This window comes from Balaenoptera borealis (assembly GCF_965194805.1).
Source record: "Balaenoptera borealis genome assembly, chromosome: 5".
Lineage (NCBI taxonomy): Eukaryota > Metazoa > Chordata > Mammalia > Artiodactyla > Balaenopteridae > Balaenoptera > Balaenoptera borealis.
The window spans coordinates 3,285,579-3,306,177 of NC_138862.1; the positions used below are offsets into that span (position 1 = coordinate 3,285,579).

Consider the following 20,599-nt stretch of genomic DNA (forward strand, 5'->3'; position numbering starts at 1 on the left):
TCTTTCGTTGCGGCGCATGGGCTTCTCTCTAGTTGTGGCGTGTGGGTTTTCTCTTCTCTAGTTGTGGCCCGCAGGCTCCAGAGCGCGTGGGCTCTGTAGTTTGCAGCACGCAGGCTCTCTAGTTGAGGTGCGTGAGCTCAGTAGTTGTGGCACGTGGGCTTAGTTGCCCCGCGGCATGTGGGATCTTAGTTCCCCGACCAGGGATCGAACCCGTGTCCCCTGCATTGGAAGGCGCCTTCTTTACCACTGGACCACCAGGGAAGTCCCAGTTTGGTGGTTTCTTACAAAGTTAAATGTATGATTCAGCAATTGCACTCCTGGGTAGTTACCCAAAGGAGCTGAAAAGTTATGTCCACACAAAACCTTCCCACAAATGTTTATAGCAGCTCTGTTCATAACTGCCAAAACTTTGAAGCACCCAAGACATCCTTCAATAGGGGAAGGAATAAATCAGCACTAAGAAGAAATGAGCTATGAAGCTATGAAAAGGCAAAGAGGAACCTGAAATGTATAGTACCTAGTGAAGGGAGCCAATCTGAAAAGGCTGTAGACTGTATGATTCCAACTACGGACATTCTGGAAAAGGCACCACTCTGGAGACAGTAAAAAGATCCGCGGTTGCCAGGGGTCTGGGGGAGGGATGGATGAACAGATGGAGCACAGAGGATTTTTAGGGCAGAGAAACTACTCTGTATGGCCCTGTAGTGGTGGATGCAGGTCATTATGCATCCGAAAACCCACAGACTGTATAACACAAAGAGTGAACCCTGATGTAAACTATGGACTTTGGTTGACAATGACGTGTCAGTGTTGGCTGACTGACTGGGACAAATGTAAAGCTCTGAGGCAGGATGCAGATGGTGGGAGAGACTGAGTGAGTGTATAAGGAGGGAATATGTGGGAACTCTGTACTTTTCACTCAGTTTTGTGTTTTTATTGATCTCCAACAAATAAAGTCTGCAATTTAAAAAAAAAGGTTAAGGATGCACGGTGAAATATAACAACCAACTAAAAATAATGCAAAAAGCAGAGGTAAAGAGTCAACAGAAGAGGGACTTCCCTGGCAGTCCAGTGGTTGAGACTCCGCCTTCCAGTGCACCAGGTACGGGTTTGGTCCCTGGTCGGGAAACTAAGATCCCACATGCCTCGTGGCCAAAAAACCAAAACATAAAACAGGAGCAATATTATAACAAATTCAGTAAAGACTTTTAAAAAAGAACTAATTTCTTCCGTTAAAAAAAAAAGAGTCAACAGAAGAAATAAAATAGAATACAAAAGTTTATCCAATGAACCCAAGAGAAGGCAGAAGAGGAGGAACCAGGAAACCGAACCCAAGATCAATAAAAAAACAAATGGCAACACGGTAGATCTAACCTCAAGCATATCAAGAAATACCTTACATGTAAATGAACATAGGAAGAAATAACACCAAAATTACATAAAATCTTTCAGAAAACAGAGAAGAAAGTAAATCCCCCAATATGTTTTATAAGGCCACCATAACCCCACAATCAAAGCATGACAAAGACATTACAAGAAAAAAGTTATAAGCCAACATCCCACATGAGCATGGACACAAAACTCCTTAACATATTATTAAAAAATAAAATCTAGCAATATATAAAGAGGGACTACATCTTACATCAGGGTAGAGGTCCTGTATACCCTTTGTTAAATTTATTCCTAAGTATTTTCCTAGGGACACTCCTGGGAATACAAGTGGGGTTATCCCAGAAATGCAAAGTTGTTTTAACATTCGAAAATCAGTTGGTATAATTCACTGTCTTAACAGAATAAAGGAGAAAAATCATATGTTATCCCAGTAGAGGCAGAAAGAACACGTGACAAAAATCTAACACTTATTTATGATGGAAAAAACCATTAGAAAACTAAGAATAAAAGGAAACTTCCTCAACCCATTTCAGTCGATGCACAAAGAACATCTGATAAAATTTAACACAGAATTTTGTCAAAGAAGATTTCACCAAAAAAAACCTCTTTGTAAACTGGGAGAAGAGGGCATCCTCAATCTGATAGAGGGCATCTACAAAAAAACCTGCAGCTCATGTCACACCCAATGGTGAAAGAGTGAATGCATTTCCCCTGAGGTTGGAATGAGGTAAGGTTGTCTGCTCTCAGTCTTATTTAATTGTATTGCAGTTTCAACCAATGCAACAAGACAGGTAAAAGAAATAAAATCCCAAAAGACTGGAATGTAGAAAGTAAAACTGTCTTTACTTTTAGAAGATATGATTGTCTCTATGGAAAATCCTAAGATTCTATGAAACACCTATCAGAACTAACACATGAATTAATAAGCAATATGTCACAAGATACTATGTCAATACACAAATGTCTGCTGTATTTTTATAAATGAGGAGCAAACAAACGGAAAATTACATGAAGATCCCATTTACAATAACACCAGAAAACAGAGAATGCTGAGGAACAGATTTAACAAAAGATATGCAGGACCTCTATTCTGAAAGCTATAAGTGTTGCTGAGTGGAGGGATATATCATGCTCATGGTTGGAAGACTCAATATTGTTTAGATGCTATTATTCCCAAATTAATCTATATATTGAATGCAATCCCAGTTCAAGTAGAGAAGACTTTTTGAAAGAAATTAACAAGTTGATTCTTTATTCTAACATTTGTAGGGAAAAGAAAAGGACCCATAGAACCAAAACAACCGAAAAAGAAGTACAAATGTGGAAAATTACCGGATTCCAAGCTCTAGCAATTAAGCCAGTGTGGTCTTGGTGTCAGGACAGACAAACAGACCCATGAAACAGAACAGGGAGTCCAGAAAGGGACTCACACATACAGAGTCAATTAATTTTCAATAAACATGCCAAAGTGGTTCAATGGAAAAGGAAACTCTTTTTTAACAAGGGATACTGTGACAACTGGGTGCATGTATGGGAAAAAAAAAAACCAAAAAACCATCAACTCCTACTTCACACCATATACAAGATTAATTTGAAATGGATCACAGATTGAAATATGACAGCTATAACCCTAAATTTCCTGAAAATGTACCTTCATGACCTTGGGGTAGAGAAAGGATTCTTAAAGAAGACACAGAAAGTACTACACATAAAAGAAAACTTGTTCAATTAACTTCAAGTTAAAAACTTCTGCTCATCAAATGACCTCTTTAAGAAAATGAAAAAGGTAAGTCACAAACTGGGAAAAGATACTTGCTATATATACATCTCACAAATGAATTTTATCCAGAATATACGGTTTCCTATAAACCAGTGATAAACACTAATACAACAGTCTAAAAACTGCACAGAAATACTTGGAACAGACACTTCACGAAGATATTCAAGTACCCAATAAGCACAGGAAACCACGCTCAACAATTATTAAGTCATCCGAGAAATGTAAATTTAAACCATAGTGAAATATGATTCTACGCCTACTTGAGTGCCTAAAATTAAAAACATTGAGAATGTCTAGTGTTGGGTTGGATGTGACAACGGGATCACTCATACATTACTGGTGGGCACATAAATGGTACAGCCACCTGGGAAGACAGTTTGGCATACGAACCAGCAACATCACTCCTAGGTATTACCCGAGATAACTGACAAATATGTCCATAATAAGACGTGTACAATGTTTACCGTAGCTTAACCCCAAACTGGATATGTCCATCCACAGGAGAATTAATGACCAGTGGTGAAGTGCTCATGAAATAGAATACTACTCAGCGATACAAAGTAAATAAACGACATGCATGAATCTTAAAAACATGATCCTGAGCGAGAGAATGCAGACACAAAAGAGCTCACTCTGTGTGATTCCATTCTCATGAAATTTAAGAACAGGAAAAAGCAATCTGTCTGCGGCGAAAGAAGCAGTGGTTTCTCATGGTGCGTGGGAACAGATTTGAAGACAAGCACAAGGGAATTTTTCTGGGGCGATGGAAACGTTCTTTGTCTTGACTGGTGTGGTGGCTACACGCGTGTGCTCTTTTATGGAAGTTCATCAGATGGTACCCTTTATGTTTGTGCATCTCACTGCACAGTTAGAGGGGACACGGATACGTGTGTGCCTGGTTTTTGCAGATGTCTAGCGGCAGAGAGCGTTTGCTTCCTGTTTGAACTTTTGCTTCCTAGAGGTTCAGTCAGTCCTCGGTATCTGCAGGGGATTGGTTCCAAGACCCATGTCCCCAAGGACAGCAAAGTCTGCTGATGATTTTGGTACCCTTAGTCGGCCCTCCGCATCTGTGGATGTGGAACCTGCGGACACCAAGGGCCGACTGGACCAGATTCTATAGTCATCACATGCCGATTCTGTGTCCGGTATTACCAGAAAACAGAACAGAAAACAGGCCACCCGCCTCCCTGACAGTGATGTGCTCAGTGTTCCCGCTGTCGCCTAGACCACCCCAAGGAGCAGGTGAACACGCAATTCCATAAAGCTAAAGAAGACAGAAGTGCGCTAAGCCCCTAAGAGACATCACGGGAGAATAGGAGCTTTCATTTTATACACTGAACCCTTTTTGTTTTCAAAAGAACGAGTAAAGATGACTAAGGCTACGCTGACCAAGCTGTGGGCAATGAAACTGCACTAAAAATAGAAAATATTATTAAGAAGCATTGTTATTTCTCCTAAGCACCATGCTTGTGCTCAAATGTCAAGCACGAACGTGACTGGCAAGTGAAAAGGGAGCCAGCCCTCCATGTGTGGTTTCAGACCTTAGGAAGCAGTCCTGGCTCCAGGAAAATTCAGCAATTCCAGAGAGACTCAGCTTCAGCCATTCAAACATGTCCTCTAGGTCATTTTAAATGATAGCACCATTTAGCGAGCACTCCCCAAGTAGCACGCACCGTGCTAAGCATTTTGTATGAATTACTTCATTTATCCTCGTAAGAACCATGCGGGTGTGTATCCTAATTCCTACTTTGCAGGGTAACTGCGGTGTAGCGTGGTCAGTCGCTTTCCTGAGACCACTTCACCCAACTGACACCTGAACGAAGGCAGCTGGACGGTCCCTGCTTCTTAGGTTTGGATCTTCCAAAGCCGACCTGGAGACAAGGAATCAGGTGCCAGCAAGGAACGTGGAGGTGGCCCCAGGAAAGCTGGGGGCGGGGGGCGTGGGGAGCGGAGGAAAAGCAGAGAAGTGTGAGCCGATGAGCAGGGGCATCTGGGCTGATCGTTCTGGGGTCCCTTTGGGCAACTGCATATTCGATGCGTGAACTGTCCCCACCGCTCCACCCAGGCACAAGGAAGCCAAACACTTGCCCGCGTCTCCCTCTCTGGCAGGAGGACCGTTCTCGGGGCGTCAGCCCTCAGAGCTTCCCGTGCAGAGGGAGTCCACAGGCAGGGGACTCAGAGGAGGAAGCCCTTAGTCTGCATGTGCTCTTTTCTTAGACCTTTCCTCCAAGGTGGCTGGGCTCTTGTTTTTTTAATTGAAGTATTTTATCTAACCCAACTTATCTCAAAAATATCTCATTTCAACATGTATCATCCCTAGGAAAATTTGCCCACACCTGTTCACAACTGCATCATTTACATTAGCCGAAAAGTGGAAACACCCAAACTGTCCATGAGCTGAGTGGAAAAACACCACGTGGCTCTTCCACACAACGGGACGAGTGCTGACCTTCGCTACAACACAGAGGAACCCTGCCTACATCAGGCCAAGCGAACGAAGCCAGGCACAAAGGGCCACGTACTCTGTTACACGACACGTCCACGACAGGCCTATCCAAGGGGAAGGAAGGCAGACAAGTGGTTGCCAGGGAACAGAGTGAGGGGATGGGAGTAGGTGCTGGCAGCTATGGGGCTTCTTTTGAGGGTATGGAAACCTTCTGGCATTGGAGAATGGTGATGGTTACACAACGAGGTGCATACACTACAAACTACTGAATTTGTGCACTTTAAAATGGTGGATTTTATGCTGTGTGAATTACATCTCAATAAGAAAACATGAAATATAAGCATTATTCATGAGGTATTTTACATTCCTTTTCTCCATACTGAGTCTTCAAAATTCAGTGTGTATTTTGCATTTACATCTGCAGCTGGACGGTGGCTGGTCTTCTTATACACGTGGTGGCTGGGTCAGGACTGGCCCGTCCTTCTCTTCTATGAAAAGTCATGTTTTTCACAATACTCTTCTCTTCACTGTTTCCTAATATTTAAACAGCAAAACAGGAAGACTGGGGCATTTCTGCACTGCCCGGCCCCACCAGGACCGCTAGGAGCGTTTATTGAAACGTGTGACTCAGAGGGTCAGCAAAGACGGTGGGGCCCCCAGGAAAGGCCAGGCCCACGGGCCCCGGCAGCTGCATGTAAGTCTGGACACAAGGTTCCTGAGTCCTCTCCTGAGGTTCTTTTTCCCGCCATCGTGAATGCGGCCTGGCGACTGCAGGGCCGATGGGGCTCCTTACAGGCCCTGACTCAGGGCTGCATGGCCAGGACTGGTTACTGAGCGGGGGCGAAGGCCGAGAGGCTCCGGGAAGCCAGGCCAGGTGTTGATGGATGGGAGACGGAAGGCTATTTCCAGAGAGAGAAGCTCAAAGAGTTAAAGACTCCTATGAGCAATTCCCAAAGGGCAGAGAGTCACACAAAACCCTCTTTCTTCTTCCCCTAGCAAGGACTGTGCAAACATCTGATCACGCTGCCACGCCCCACAGTCTTCCTCTCCGGAAGCTCATCCCTGTCCCGTCCACCTGCTCGGCTTGTTTATTTCCCCTTTGTTCTTCAAAGGGACCCTCTTCTGGATGGTGTCAAGTCGTCAGCATCCGTCGCAGGGAATTCTGTCCCCCAGTGTGGTGTCTTAGGGCTCAGTCCTCGGTCCCTCCCTTGCTGGGGAGCTCATCAGGCCCATGGCTGCAAACACCACCCACACCGACAGTCCAGTGTCATGTTGTCACATCCCCAGCTCAGGTGTGACAGCTCCCCTAGACATGTCTACCCGACATTGATGTCCAACAGGCAAACCACACCCCCCCCCCCACTCCCACCCTGAGCCCTCGTCACCCTCAGCTCACACCCTCACGGGGCTGCTGTTCCATCCTTTCTGTGGCTCAGGCCGGACCCCCGAGGCTTCTCCGACTGCTCTTTCTTCTACATCCCACTTCCACTCAGTCAGGAAATAAGCCTGGTTCTTCCTTCAGAACACGCCAGGATCTGATCACTCCTCACCACCTCCCCTGCCCTTCCCACATGGGAATCACAGCATCAGCTCCTCATGGACCTTCAAGTTCCCACATGACCTGCCCCCAGCATCCTCAAAGCTCATTTCCGAATGTCTGAGCTCCGAAGTGCTGGAGTCAGGAATGCTTGGTGGTCACCAGGACATCAGTGGAGACCCCACAGGGATGGCACCTCAGCTGTAGGATGGAACTCTCCCTGGAGTAGGGGTTCTCTAGAACCATCCTAGCAAAGCTAGAAGACAGGTCTCAAAGGCATCAAACTGATTTGTAAGTAGCTTAACTGTCTGCCAGGACAGAGCCTATGCTCTTTAATGGAAGAAAAGAAAATCCAGATGATCCACAACATAACAAAGAGGCGAACATGAATATAAAAAGACATGAAGAAAAAAATATAATTGTTGAAAGCAAAACATGATAACAGTGTATCATGGGGTTTAAAACATACGTAGGAGTAAAATGTATGACATAAAGCACAAAGAATGAGGAAGGAGAAATGGAATCATGCTATTCTGAGAGTCTTGCATTATTGTGAAGTGGGGTAATGGAACTGAAAGGCAGACTGTGATGAGTCGATGGAACACCAAGAGCGGCCACAAAGAGATAAGACAAAGAAGTACGGTTCATAAATCAAGAGTGGAGGGAAAAAAAATTGAATTAAAAAATGCTCGGTATCCAAAAGATGTAGAAAGAATGGAAAATATCAAAAAGAATAATGAGACAAATAGAAAATGAGTAACAAGGTAGTGGATTTAAACCCAACCATATCAATAATTACATTTAATGTAAATGGCTTAAAAACTTAATTAAAAAGCTGAATTTGCCAGAATTGATAATGCCACCTATAAAAAATCTACTTCAAATATAAAGACATTAAAAGTAAAAAGATGGAAAGGGATATAGCATAGGAGCACTAAGCTTAAGCAAGTTGGAGTGGTTATAGTAACATGAGATAAAGAAGACTTGAAAACAAGGAATAGTACCAAGGATAAAGGGCAAATTTTCATAGGAATAAAGGGGTTGATCCATCAAGAAGACACAACAATCCTAAATAAGTATGTGTCCAATAACAGAAACTGAAAAGCATGAAGCAAAACCTGAGAAATGAAACAACACATCCACAACAGAGTTACATATTTTAATACTCATCCTTCAGTAATCAATAGAATGAGCAGACAAAAAATATGTAAAGATACAGAAAACTTGAGCTACACTATTTACTAACTTGACCTAACTGACATTTATAGAATCTTTCATCCAGTAATGACAGTACATGTTCTTTTTTATGTGTACATGGACCAGTCACCAAGATACACCATGTATCTCAATAAATCAAAAAAGACTTAAGTTACATAGTCACAATGGAATGAACAGAAATCAGTAACAGAAAGATTACTGGAAAATACCCAAATATTTGAAAATTAGATAATATACTTCTAAATAACAAATGGATCAGAAAAGGAACCACAAGGTAAATTAGACAATATTTGAAGGTGAATAAAAATGAAAACACAACACATCAAAACTTATGAGATACAGCTAAAGTATGCTTCGAGGGAAATCTCTAGCTTTATATTATTATATAAAAAAAGAAAGATCTAAAATCAATGATCCAAGCTTCCGCCTTCAGAAGCTAGAAAAAGAAGAACACATTAGATCTGGATGAGTAGGAGGACAGAAATAATAAACATAAGAAAAGAAATCAATGAAATAGGAAGCAGACAAACAATAGAGAGAACCAACGAAACCTATTTCTTTGGAAAAAGAAATCAATACAATTTATAAATCTCTAGTTAGACTGATCAACTTAAAAAGGGAGAAGATATAAATTATTAATATCTTGAATGAAAGGGGGAATTTCACTACAATCCCCTAAAGAGGGTAACAAAGACATATTTCAAACTACATCTACCAGTATATTCTTAGATAAAACTTAGGTGAAATGGACACAACTTCCTAAAATTAATACCCAAATAAATAGAAAACTTGAATGTACCTATTAAATTGAATTCATAATCTGAAACCTTCTCAAAAGAAACTCCAAACACAGATGGATTCATTGGTGAATTCTATTAGACATTTAAGGTAGACATAATGCCAACTCTATACAAACTCTTCCACAAAATAGAGGAGGGTGGAACACTTCCCGACTCATTTTATGAGGCTAGATGTATATATTATAAGAAAAGAAAACTATGGACCAGAGTCCCTCATTAATATAGATGCAAAAATCCTTAACAAAATATTTGTAAATTTAATCCAGAACAAAAAGAAAATATGCCATGGCCAAATGGAGTCTATAGTAGGAATGCAAGCTTAGTTTAATGTTTTAAAATCAATCAGTAAAATTCACTACTAACTGGAGAGAGGAGAAAAAAACATGATGATCTCAATATAGGCAGAAAATGCACTTGACAAAATTCCAAAATTCCAACACCAATTTATGATTAAAAATCTCAACATATTAGGATGAGAAATTTAAAAAAACCAACAAATAAACCCTCAACTTGATAAAGGGTATTCACCAAAAAACCCTATAGCTAACATCATAATTGATGTTGAAAAACTTCATACATTCCCTCTGAGATTGAGAACAAAGCAAGAATCTCCACTCACACCTTCTATTCTTCTATTGTACTAGATATCCTAGTTAGTGTAATAAAGCAAGAAAAAGAATCTGATAAATGGCATCAGATATGAAAGGAAGAAGCAATTCTATCTTTGCATATGTAGAAAATCGTAGGAAATCTACAAAAAGATACTAGACTTAATAAGTGAGTTTAGCCAGGTCAATACACAAAAGCCAACTGTACTTCTATAAACTAAAAACTACTGGAAATTGAAATTTTAAAAAATCCATTGACAGTGGCATTAAAAATATGAAATACTTCATGATAAATTTATCAACATACATTCAAGAACTTTACACTGACAACTATAACACATTAGTGAGACATTAAAGGAAATCCAAATGAATTGAGAGAGACCATATTCACGAATCAGAAGACTCAACATTACTAAGACAGTAGTTCTTTCCAAGTCATCAATAAATTTAACATCATTTCAATCAAAATCCCAGCAGACTTTTTTGGGTAGCAACTGACAGACTGATTCTAAAATTGATTTGAAAATAAAATGAACCTGGAGTAAACAAAACATTTTTGAAAGATAAGAATGAAACCCAAGGACTTGCACTCCCAGATTTCAAGACTTACTATGAACCTAGGAAACCAAGACAGTGAGGCATCGGGTAAGGATGGACATGGATATTAATGGAGTATGACAGTAAGACTCACACATTTATGGTCCATTGATTTTTAAAAAAAATTAATTAATTAATTAAGTAATTAATTTATGGCTGTGTTGGGTCTTCGTTTCTGTGCGCGGGCTTTCTCTAGTTGCGGCAAGCGGGGGCCACTCTTCATCGCGGTGCACGGGCCTCTCACTGTCGCGGTCTCTCTTGTTGTGGAGCACAGGCTCCAGATGCGCAGGCTCAGTAGTTGTGGCTCACGGGCCCAGTTGCTCCGCGGCATGTGGGATCTTCCCAGGCCAGGGCTCGAACCCATGTCCCCTGCATTGGCAGGCAGACTCTCAACCACTGCGCCACCAGGGAAGCCCCTGGTCCATTGATTTTTGACAAAGGTGCCATGATAATTCAATGGGGGGAAGGATCGTTTTTTTCAACAAATGGTGCTGGAACAAATGGATATCTGAGAAAGTGAACCTCAATTCTTTTCTCCCTCCCTTGAAGGTGGGCTATACTTAGGGACTTGCTTCCAAAGAATCGAGCAAGGAAAGGGGAAAATAGTGACTTTACAGAGAAGAAGCCAGTGATTCATGTGGGTACTATGGCCTCCTTGTATTCTTTCCAAAAACCCACATCCCCAGGCTGATCATGAGAAAAGCATCAGACAAGCCCAGATTGAAGGGCATTCTACAGACTCTTAAAGACTGCCAAGGTCATGACAAACAAGGAACGTCCGAGACACTGTCAGACCAGAGAAGACGGGAAGGCATAACGACTAAGTGTGGATTGGATTCTGGATCAGGAAAGGGACATCAGGAAAAAAACTAGTGAAGCCTCAATAAAGTCGAGGATCTAGTTAATAACAACAACAAAAAACAATAATAAAAAGTTTATTATTAAGTCAAGGGCTTGATAAGCGCTTTTTATGTTAATAAAAAGTTATTGGGCTTCCCTGGTGGCACAGCGGTTAAGAATCTGCCTGGCAGTGCAGGGGACACAGGTTCGAGCCCTGGCCTGGGAAGATCCCACATGCCGCGGAGCAACTAAGCCCGTGCGCCACAACTACTGAGCCCATGCTCTAGAGCCCGCGAGCCACAACTACTGAGCCTGTGTGCCTAGAGCCCGTGCTCCGCAACAAGAGAAGCCACCTCAATGAGAAGCCCACGCACCGCAATGAAGAGTAGCCCCTGCTCACTGCAACTAGAGAAAGCCTGTGCGCATCAACAAAGACCCAACATAGCCAAAAATAAATAAATAAATTTATTTAAAAAAAAAGAAAGTTATTTTCATACGAAAAGAAGGTAGAACTCAGATTTTATTCTAACATCTACTATCAAAAGAACTGAATTAAGAGTTTTCATAAAGAGCTACTCAGGCATAAAAATATTTAAAGCAACCAGTGCTCCTATGTAAACGCTGTCACTTGAAAGATGAGACCCTGAGACACAGAAACATCAGGGCCTCACTCACACACCATCCAGCACAGTATGGGTGGCATCAAAATTCTATTCTGTAGACATCAATTTTGCAAAGATTAAAATTAAATTAATATTAAATTTTAAAAAGAAAAATAAACCTCAACTTTTGCCTCAGGCCATACACAAAAATTAGCTCAAAATGGATCACTGACCTAAATGCAAAAACTAAAACTATAAAACTTGTAGAAGAAAACAGAGGAGAAAACTTCACAACTATGGGATAAAATAAGATTTCTTTGGACACAAAAAGTACAAACTATAAAAGAACAATTGATACATTGGGCCTAATCAAAACTTAATTCTGGTTATTGAAAGACACTCATAAGAAAATGAAGAAGCAAGTTGCAGATGAGGAGAAAATATTTATAATATCTACCTGACAAAAGGTGTGTATCCCAAATATACCAGGAACGCTTTCAATTCAAGAGTAAGAAGGAAAACTACCCACCACCACCACAACCAACAAATCAGAAAAGATTTGAACAAATACTTCATAAAAGAAGATTTAAGAATGGCCAGTAAAAACTTTAAAGATACTCACCATCATTAATCACTAGGGAAACACAAATTAAAACCAAATGCAGTACCACTCCACACCCAATAGAACTGATTAACACAAAAAGGACTGACAATGTCAAGTGCTGCTGAGACTGTGAAGCAACGGGAACTCTCGGACATCATGGGTGGGGATGCAAGATGTGCAGGGAAATTGTCTGGCGGTACTTTTTATAAAGGGAAATATACACTTAGCCATGTGATCCACCAATCCCATTCAATCCCATTGACTCCAAGGGAAATAAAAATATATGTCCCTACAAATGCTTGTACTTGGATGCTCACAGCTGCTTTATTCATAAAAGTCCCCAACCTGAAATAACCCAGATGTCCTTCAACAGGTGAATGGATAAACAAACTGTGGTCCAGCCATACCTGGAATGTTACTCACCAATAAAAAGGAAAGAATCGCTGATACACATAACACATGGACGAGTCTCAGAAACATTAGATCGAGTCAAAAAAAGAGTACACGTGTTACATAATTTCATTTTCTATGAAACTCTCAAAAAGACAAATCTAATCTATGGTGTCAGAGAGCGGTTGGTTGGTGGCTGACAGAGACCAGGAGTGGAGGGACGGGGCTAAGCGGGAAGAGGCACAAGAGAACTTTTTTAGGTGATGTAAATGTTCCCAGTCTTGGTATTGGTGGTAGTTAACAAGGATGTATAGAACTTTCAAAGCTTATCAAAATATACACTTAAATGGGAGCATTTTATTATGCATAAATCATACATAAATTAGAGTGATCAAAGATCCAAAAGGAAATGGGATTTTAAGAAAACAACACTACTGACTGTATGAGGCATCCCGGGGGCTGGCCTTTTTGCCTCACAGTCTGAATGGTCAGGACAGGTACTGGGCCCAGGTAGACAAGAGTGGGGTGTCACCCAGTGTCTGCTAAGTCGTCAGGACCGGGTGGGAGGGGGTGGGGCTGGGCATCCTGGGGGTTTGTGGCGGGCAGAGTATGGCTGTCTCTGCAGCAGTACGCGGCTTTAGATTCTGTAACAGTACTCGGCTTCAGATTAAATGCCTAACTCATACATATTCAATCATAGGCGCAGCCTGAAGCTTTTTTTTTTTTTCTTTTAATTTAAAAAATGATAGCAAGGCCTTACCAGAGAGTTGCTTGATGGCCACAGGTCTCACTTTGTAGGGAGTCCTGCAAGAGAGAAGGCAGTTGCACTGTAAGATGCTGTCAAAAATGTTCATGTACATCTGGTTCGAGAGAGAAGCACTTGGGCTGAATTAGAGTTCAGTGAATTAGGTCTTTTTAAAATGAATTTCTTTGGCAGGTCTGAGCTTTCTCATTCAGAAGAATTCTAAATACTTTAAATATATCATTTAAACAACAGACCTCCTCTATAATGTTCATATTTGGTTAATAAAATAAACATGTTGAATGCAGCTGGGATGGCACAGAATTGTCCTGGTCTGTCCTGACACTTGACTGTTACAGGAGGCTCTCCCTGTTTTGCTTTGAGCTCCTGGAGACTGCGTCCCCCAAGTGCACAAGAGAGGATGGTGTCAACAACTCAGGCGAAAATGCACTGGCACCTCGGTGATGTCACCACTGGTAATCATGAGACCCACAGGGGGTGGGGAGAGGATACTGGTGATAGGAAAGACAGAGTAAAGGTCACTGTCCCTGACATACAAGGACCTCTGGCAAAGGTGGGGGGGAGACAAGTCAATGGAAAATAGGCAAAGAATAGGAACAGGCAATCATTGATAACAGTTAATAAAAATAAAAAGAGGGACCTCAAGAAAGAGGGTATTTTTTTTCCCCCAATTTTAGAACCTGGTAACATGAATGCTGTGAGGGCACAGGGACTCAGGTTCTCACAGGTACTGCTGGTGGGAGTACGGATTGCCACCACCTAGGGGAAAGCAACCTAGCAGCACTGATTCAAATGTAAAATCCTTTGTCTCCGCATGTGAACCTAGGAACGAAAGTATTAATTCTTTTGGTTATCTTACACAGGGATACCTTCATATGTCCCTCGCTCATTCATTCAACACATTTTACACAGAGTGCTCGGTGTGGTCGGGTTCTGGTGATATAAGAGTGAATCAGGGCTTCCCTGGTGGCGCAGTGGTTAAGAATCTGCCTGCCAATGCACGGGTTTGAGCCCCGGCCCGGGAAGATCCCACATGCTGTGGAGCAACTAAGCCCGAGCACCACAACTACTGAGCCTGCGCTCTAGAGCCTGTGAGCCACAATCACTGAGCCCTCATGCCACAACTACTGAAGCTTGTGCGCCTAGAGCCTGTGCTCCGCAGCAAGAGAAGCTACTGCAGTGAGAAGCCTGTGCACTGCAATGAAGACCCAACGCAGCCAAAAATAAATAAATAAAATTAAAAAAAAAAAAAAAGAGTGAATCAGACAAGAACACTCTGCCCTCACAGATCCCACGTTCCACGGTCAAGTACACGTTGAAAGGACGTGAATGCTGCTGTTTGAATGGCTAAGAAATGTCATCCGCCGGGGCCAGATGACACATTAGCTGAACTGTGGAGTGTCATTCAGTTGTCAAAAAGATGGAGATGAGTGAGCAAGTACTGACGTGGAGGGATGCCCACGACATCTCGTCAGGGAGACATGGCAAGTTACAGGGTCACAGACGGAGAGTCAGCTCAGCGATGGAGAAAGAAAGTACAGAGACTCTGGAAGGAGTTACACCAAACACCAGACTCTGAACAGTGGCTAACTGGCATCCTGTGGTTGAGCAGTTACAGGGCACACGGAAGATTGTTTGCATTTAAAATGCCAATAAAGTATAAAAATAACAACTGCGTGGCACTAATAGGTGATGGACGGACAAGCCCACGGTGGTCTCGAGTCCCGCCTCCCCACGAGGGGTTCCTCCTGGTGGAGCCCGTGAGGGGCAAGTCAACCCCACCCATCCCCCCCGCAGGAGCATGCACCTTGCTTGGGGAAAGGCCCTCTTCCAAAGGTCCCCGGAAGTTGGTTATTTGGGACTTGGGGCACTTTCCCTACAGAGGTTTCATCGTAATGGTGTTTGGGTCCTGGGAGATCACAGAACATCCTGCTCAGAATCCACGCGGTTTGAAGTGTGGCTCCACCTGTAGAGCAGGTGAGACACCCGGCTGGGGCGGGGCTTGGCCAAGGTGGTACTAGCTGCCTCCGTCCTCACACTGATGGCGAGCAGGGCGAGTCCACCCTCCCCGGGCCCTCCCAGCAGCCGTCAGCCTCGCCAGCTTGCAGGTTTCCAGGAGCCACCGCTCAGGGAAGGGGGGAACCTCCCTGAAGCCCACCGCGTGTGCGGGGCTGACTTTGAACCAGGGTCGTGTCCAGAGCACGTGTCGGTGCTGCCTGGGGGGGCCAGGGCTGCGGCGATGGGGTGAGGGGCGCTGAGAGCCACGGCGAGGTGGGCGTCACCTCTCCTCTCTCCTCCTCCCTCAGCCCCATGAGCAGCACTGATGCTGGGGCAGTGGGTGGAGAGACGGGATCCCAGGCCCTAGGGGCGCAGGAAGGGGCCTTCCCTTCCCCCCTTTCTCTTCTCTCTCCCTCCCCTGCAGCCACGAGGACTGTCTTCCCCTGCTCCCCACAGGCCGACGCTGGCCGGGAGGTGACAGTGACGGCACAGAGGAGGTGCCGGAGGTGTGGATGGGGAGAGACAGAGCCGCGTGTCCCGAAATGCCTGCCCCCCCTTACACCGTGTCAGAGGCGCTGACCACAGCTGGCTCCCCAAGATTACTCTTGGCCCTTGGTTCCTTAATCCCGTTGACTCAACAGCAGGAATGTTCTCAGAACCAGTTATGTTGCTTCCACGATTGAATAAACTCCTGCCTCGGCCTAAATTGAGTTGCAGCTTCATCATTTCTTCCTCAGCAACAGAATTGAGATAAACCACTTTCCATTTGCCTTGAACTTGTATTTGTCTTTTCCAAAATGCCTCTTTTCAAACACGTTTAGTGGGAGCCGCGCCGGAATGCAGGAAACATTTCTCCCCAGCTGAGGGGATGGGCACACACACCATCCTTGTAAGCGCTCAGCCATTTCATCCGGTGGACCTTCATGTATCACAACTTGGCTAACATTGGGAATAAAGGAGCGTTTCTATCACATGTGTGCCGTGCCGTCCCGGCTCGCCCCTCTCTCCCCACGCCCCATTTTTTCCTCATACTACTCAAGGGTCTGTTTCTCTCCTTCAACAAGGATCTTGAAGCGGCGGAGGCAGAAACGGAAGGGTGGTCAAGAAGCAACACGCTGCTCAGTGGGACACCATGGGATCCAGGATGTCCCCTTGTCCAGAAAGGAGCACTGAGACCAGACGCTGTCCCGCCGAGCGTGATCTGAACGAAGCTGGGACGTGTCTACCTGTGTCTGTTAGTCTTTAGGAATGAGGGCGATTAGCAATCAATCACCTTTCTTATCAGCTCCAAAAGAGACAGGAAGCTACTCAGCCCATTGCTAGATTAGAGCGTCTCTGACTTAGGTAAATATGTTCCAGCTTATTTAAAATGCTGGTCCGAACGTTCTCTGATCGTTAAGGGAAGAAGCATTTTGAAGGAAGAGTCAGAAGGTCATGAGATTTGGTTTGACATGAGCCGAAAAGTTCAGTATAAGAGATGGGAGAACTGGGACCCCTGACTTCTCATCAGTAACCAGGTGGTCACAGTCAAGAGCCCTTGCAATTTGGAGAAGAGGCTGTGAAAAGCGCCCCCTGCGAGTGTGAACCGGGCAGAAAGCAGGCAAGGCGGACGAGTTGGCACCTGCAGGAGAGCCTCTCCTGGGAGGCGGTTCCTGAATCCGAGGCTGGGGGCAGGGTACAGGCGTTGACAAGGCTGGACCGAGGGGCTGCAGCGTCTTCAGCGGTGGAGGAAGCTGGAGGGACACGACCTGACTTGACCGTCTTCTGGGAAGAAACAAAATTTATCCAGCACTTTCCGAGAAGGGGAAACCCTGTGTCTGGTAGAGGTGACCTTCTGGTCATTGGCAGGCTGAGCACCCACCTGGGGGTCAAGAGTAGTTTCTTAGGTTTTGCCCACTTTACACCGGTGACTCTCACCCTCGCTGCGTATTGGAATCACCCGCTGAGCTTTAAAAAAAAATCCCTCAAAAATCCACATTTCCTGGGTCCTAGTGGGGCTCTGGTGACCAGAGCCTTTTTGATGATCGCTGGTGGTTTGAACCTGCAGGCAGGGCTGACGGTCACTGGTTTGGTCGGACTAGGTTATACCGCGCATGTTTAGAGGGGGCGGGACCCCCGACGGCAGCTGGAAGCGTGGGACCGGAGAATTAGAGGCAAACGGAGCAGATCGGAGGCCTCGCTGGGGCTCGTGCACGACCCGGGAGGGGGAGGTGAGCAGGCGGGAAGGGAACCTTGGGGAACGCCGCCTTTCGGGGGCTGAGAGTGGGAAGCAGACACAGCCGGGGGGAAGATGATGGAGGCAGCTGGAGAAAAGGAGAAGTCCATGACCTCAAATGCAGGGAGCAGACAGAAGCAAGGGAGGCGATGCCCAGTGCAGAGACCAGTGATTAAGGAGGTCCCGGCCAACAGCATCACCACCTGGGAACCTGCAGAAATGCCAGGGGAGAGGGAGGGAGGGGGCTCCGCTTCAGCCAGCCCCCCGGGGTGTGCGTGAGGCTGGTGGCCTGGGGGACAACGGGCAGCTCTGCGACGAGAAAGCAGCGGGGACCACATGCACCGGTTCTCAGCCTCGCCAACACTGACATTTGGGCAGGTGAGTCTGGGGTGGGACCAGCCCTGGGCACTGGGGGAGGTAGAGCAGCAGCCCTGGTCTCTGCCCGCTGGGTGCCAGAGACCCCATCCCCTGGCGTGGCAGCCTAAATGCTCCAGACTTCGCCAAGTGTCTCCTGGGGAACAAAACTGCCCCCCGTTGAGAAGGGCTGGCACAGAATACAGAGCCAAAGGAGATATGATGAAGTGACAGAACAGAATGGACAAACTACAAACTGCTTTAAATTAATTCGGGAAAAATGCAGTTTTGCCCCATCAGACACCGGCTTGCACGGACAGGGCACTTCCCTCTGACGACATCGTTGTATCCTGTGGAAGTCAGGGGTGACAGGTCACTCGTGACTTTCCTTATGAATACAGATCTGGGTCAGGCTGGAGCTTATGCCACAATTTACGACAATCTTCCTGGAGCCTCCGGGGATTCAATTAGCATCGCTCCTTCCGGGGAGCCCGGAGCCGATAATCAGAGCGTAATCAGAGACAGAACGCGTGGGGGCAGAGGCTCCTGATGACGAAATTAAAAGTTCAGGAGACTGATGGATGCAGTGGAGGGGGAGGGGAGACCGGGCGGAAGCACCCAGATGCTCGGGGAAGGACAGTGCTGGCCGCTCACCGTGGAGCTCGGAGGACATCGGAAGCTGTTCAGATGTTCTAGGACTTTGTACATCCCAAGGGTTTGTCACTTGCCGGGCTTCCTGCACCAAAGCCTGGCAGTCTTTGCGAGGTCTTGAGCCCTTGCCTGGGGCCAGTCATCCTGCACCCAGGCCGGCGTGGGTGGCTGACAGGTGGCTTCGGGGGACAGAGGAAGAAGAGCTGGTGCCCATCCCTGGGCGCTCAGCTGTGCACACACCTTTGGTCGGGGGAACCTTTTGGGCACCTACAGCGGAGGTCCCAGGGACCCCATCATGGAAGCCCAAATACTCCCACGCTGCCATCAGGGGGCCAGGGCCCTCCAGTGGCCGGGAACTTCGAGGGTCTGCCTGGCCATGCTCTCTCCTGCGGCTGGAGTAGCTGGCCTGGTTCAGTCGGGGGGGGGGGCACCCCGATGGCCGGATTGACACGTGTCCCTCGGAGGGGGATACAGTGAGGGGCAGGAGAAACAGGGGTCCCGAGGGGCACCCCACTCCCAATCACGCTGCTGCTTCCGGCCTCGCAGGGCACGCGGGCTGGATTCTGCCTGGCCCTGCTGCAAATACAAAGTGGGGGCCACCGGGGACCTCGCCAGCCGCGGGGCAGAGGGCCGGGCGTGGATGGGAGAGGCTCTGCTTGGACTCCTTGTACTCCCTCCGGCCGCATGCAGCCGGGCTGTTTTGCAGATGTTCACAGGTGTGCTTACTGCCCAAGCCTTTTCCTCTCTAGGTCTCTCCTGGTTTCGCTCCTCTGGCCCCCAGGCTTCCCAGCCCCCAACCTCCGCCGTCTTGGGCAGAGTAGCCGGTGGACAGTGCTCGACAACTCCAGGACTTGCCCCAGGGGGTCAACGCCCAGCGCTGCCCAGGGAACCCGGTCAGGGAATCTCCTGCCCCGATGGACTGGGGGCGGCTCTGCTCCTGCCACTCAGTGCCTCGGTTTCCCCATCTGTAAATGCCCCCTCGGAGGGCTCTTGTGGAGCCTCGGAAAGGTCCCTGGCCACACTTAGAGCTGCTACTTTCTTGGAAAGTGACAAGTTCTGCAAAGGAACCAGCAGCCTCCTTCCCAGACCCTCCCATCTTTGGTTTAAATTCAGATTTTCCTGCAGCAGTAAAATTAAAAAACAACCATGGAGGCCTTGCCGTGCGTGCAGAGAGCTGTCAGACACGCCACGAGAAGGAGCTGACGTAGCCCGCCAGCCGCTCACCGTTCCGAGTTGGCGGGCATGGTGGGGTCGATGGAGACCATGGCGTCATCCGTGGTCAGGAGGGAGATGGTCGTGTTCCTGGAAGACAGGAGAAGCCAGCGTCTTCACCCCGATGTTGTCCCCTGGGTGCACACTTGACTCTGGGCCCCCCATGAGGTAGGAGCCCGGGTAGCAGGCCCGTCCTGCCCAAGGGGCCATGAGGAGTGGCCCTCAGCTTGTAAACAAAGTTAAGGAACTGTGTGTGTACTTCTAAATGCTCAGTAGATGTGTAAGTAATTTAAAACGGGAATTGGAGAGAGTGTAATTTGTTGAGTTGGGAGATTAAATTGTGGTAAAGTAGAAATGAACATTTGTATCAGCCAGTGATGAATTCAGGGTTTGCCTTTCTACTTCATTTCCCGTGGGAGTCTATCTAAACAGGCAAAAAGCTCTCCTACCAAACAGTTTTAAGTGGATCAATTGAATCTTCCTCCAACTTCTCATCTGTGGGGTCTTTCACGCGAGGTGTTGCCTTAACCACGTGACTTAACTCTCTGGTCTTCGGTTGTGTATCAAAATCTGTGCAATGCGGGTGACACCT

At 46.1% G+C, this 20,599-nt stretch overlaps 1 protein-coding gene across 2 annotated transcripts in view; it reads right to left on the reverse strand.

Annotated features, from left to right (window-relative positions):
• PDE9A (phosphodiesterase 9A) overlaps nucleotides 1-20,599 on the reverse strand; it is a 102,135-nt gene that overhangs the window by 45,380 nt on the left and 36,156 nt on the right. For both annotated transcript variants that reach the window (XM_082392482.1, XM_082392481.1), the window contains exons 3-4: nucleotides 20,020-20,097; nucleotides 13,575-13,618 (exon numbers count right to left, since the gene is read on the reverse strand). In XM_082392482.1, coding sequence (XP_082248608.1) covers nucleotides 13,575-13,618; nucleotides 20,020-20,097 — 122 coding nt within the window. The remainder of the gene's footprint in view (nucleotides 1-13,574; nucleotides 13,619-20,019; nucleotides 20,098-20,599) is intronic.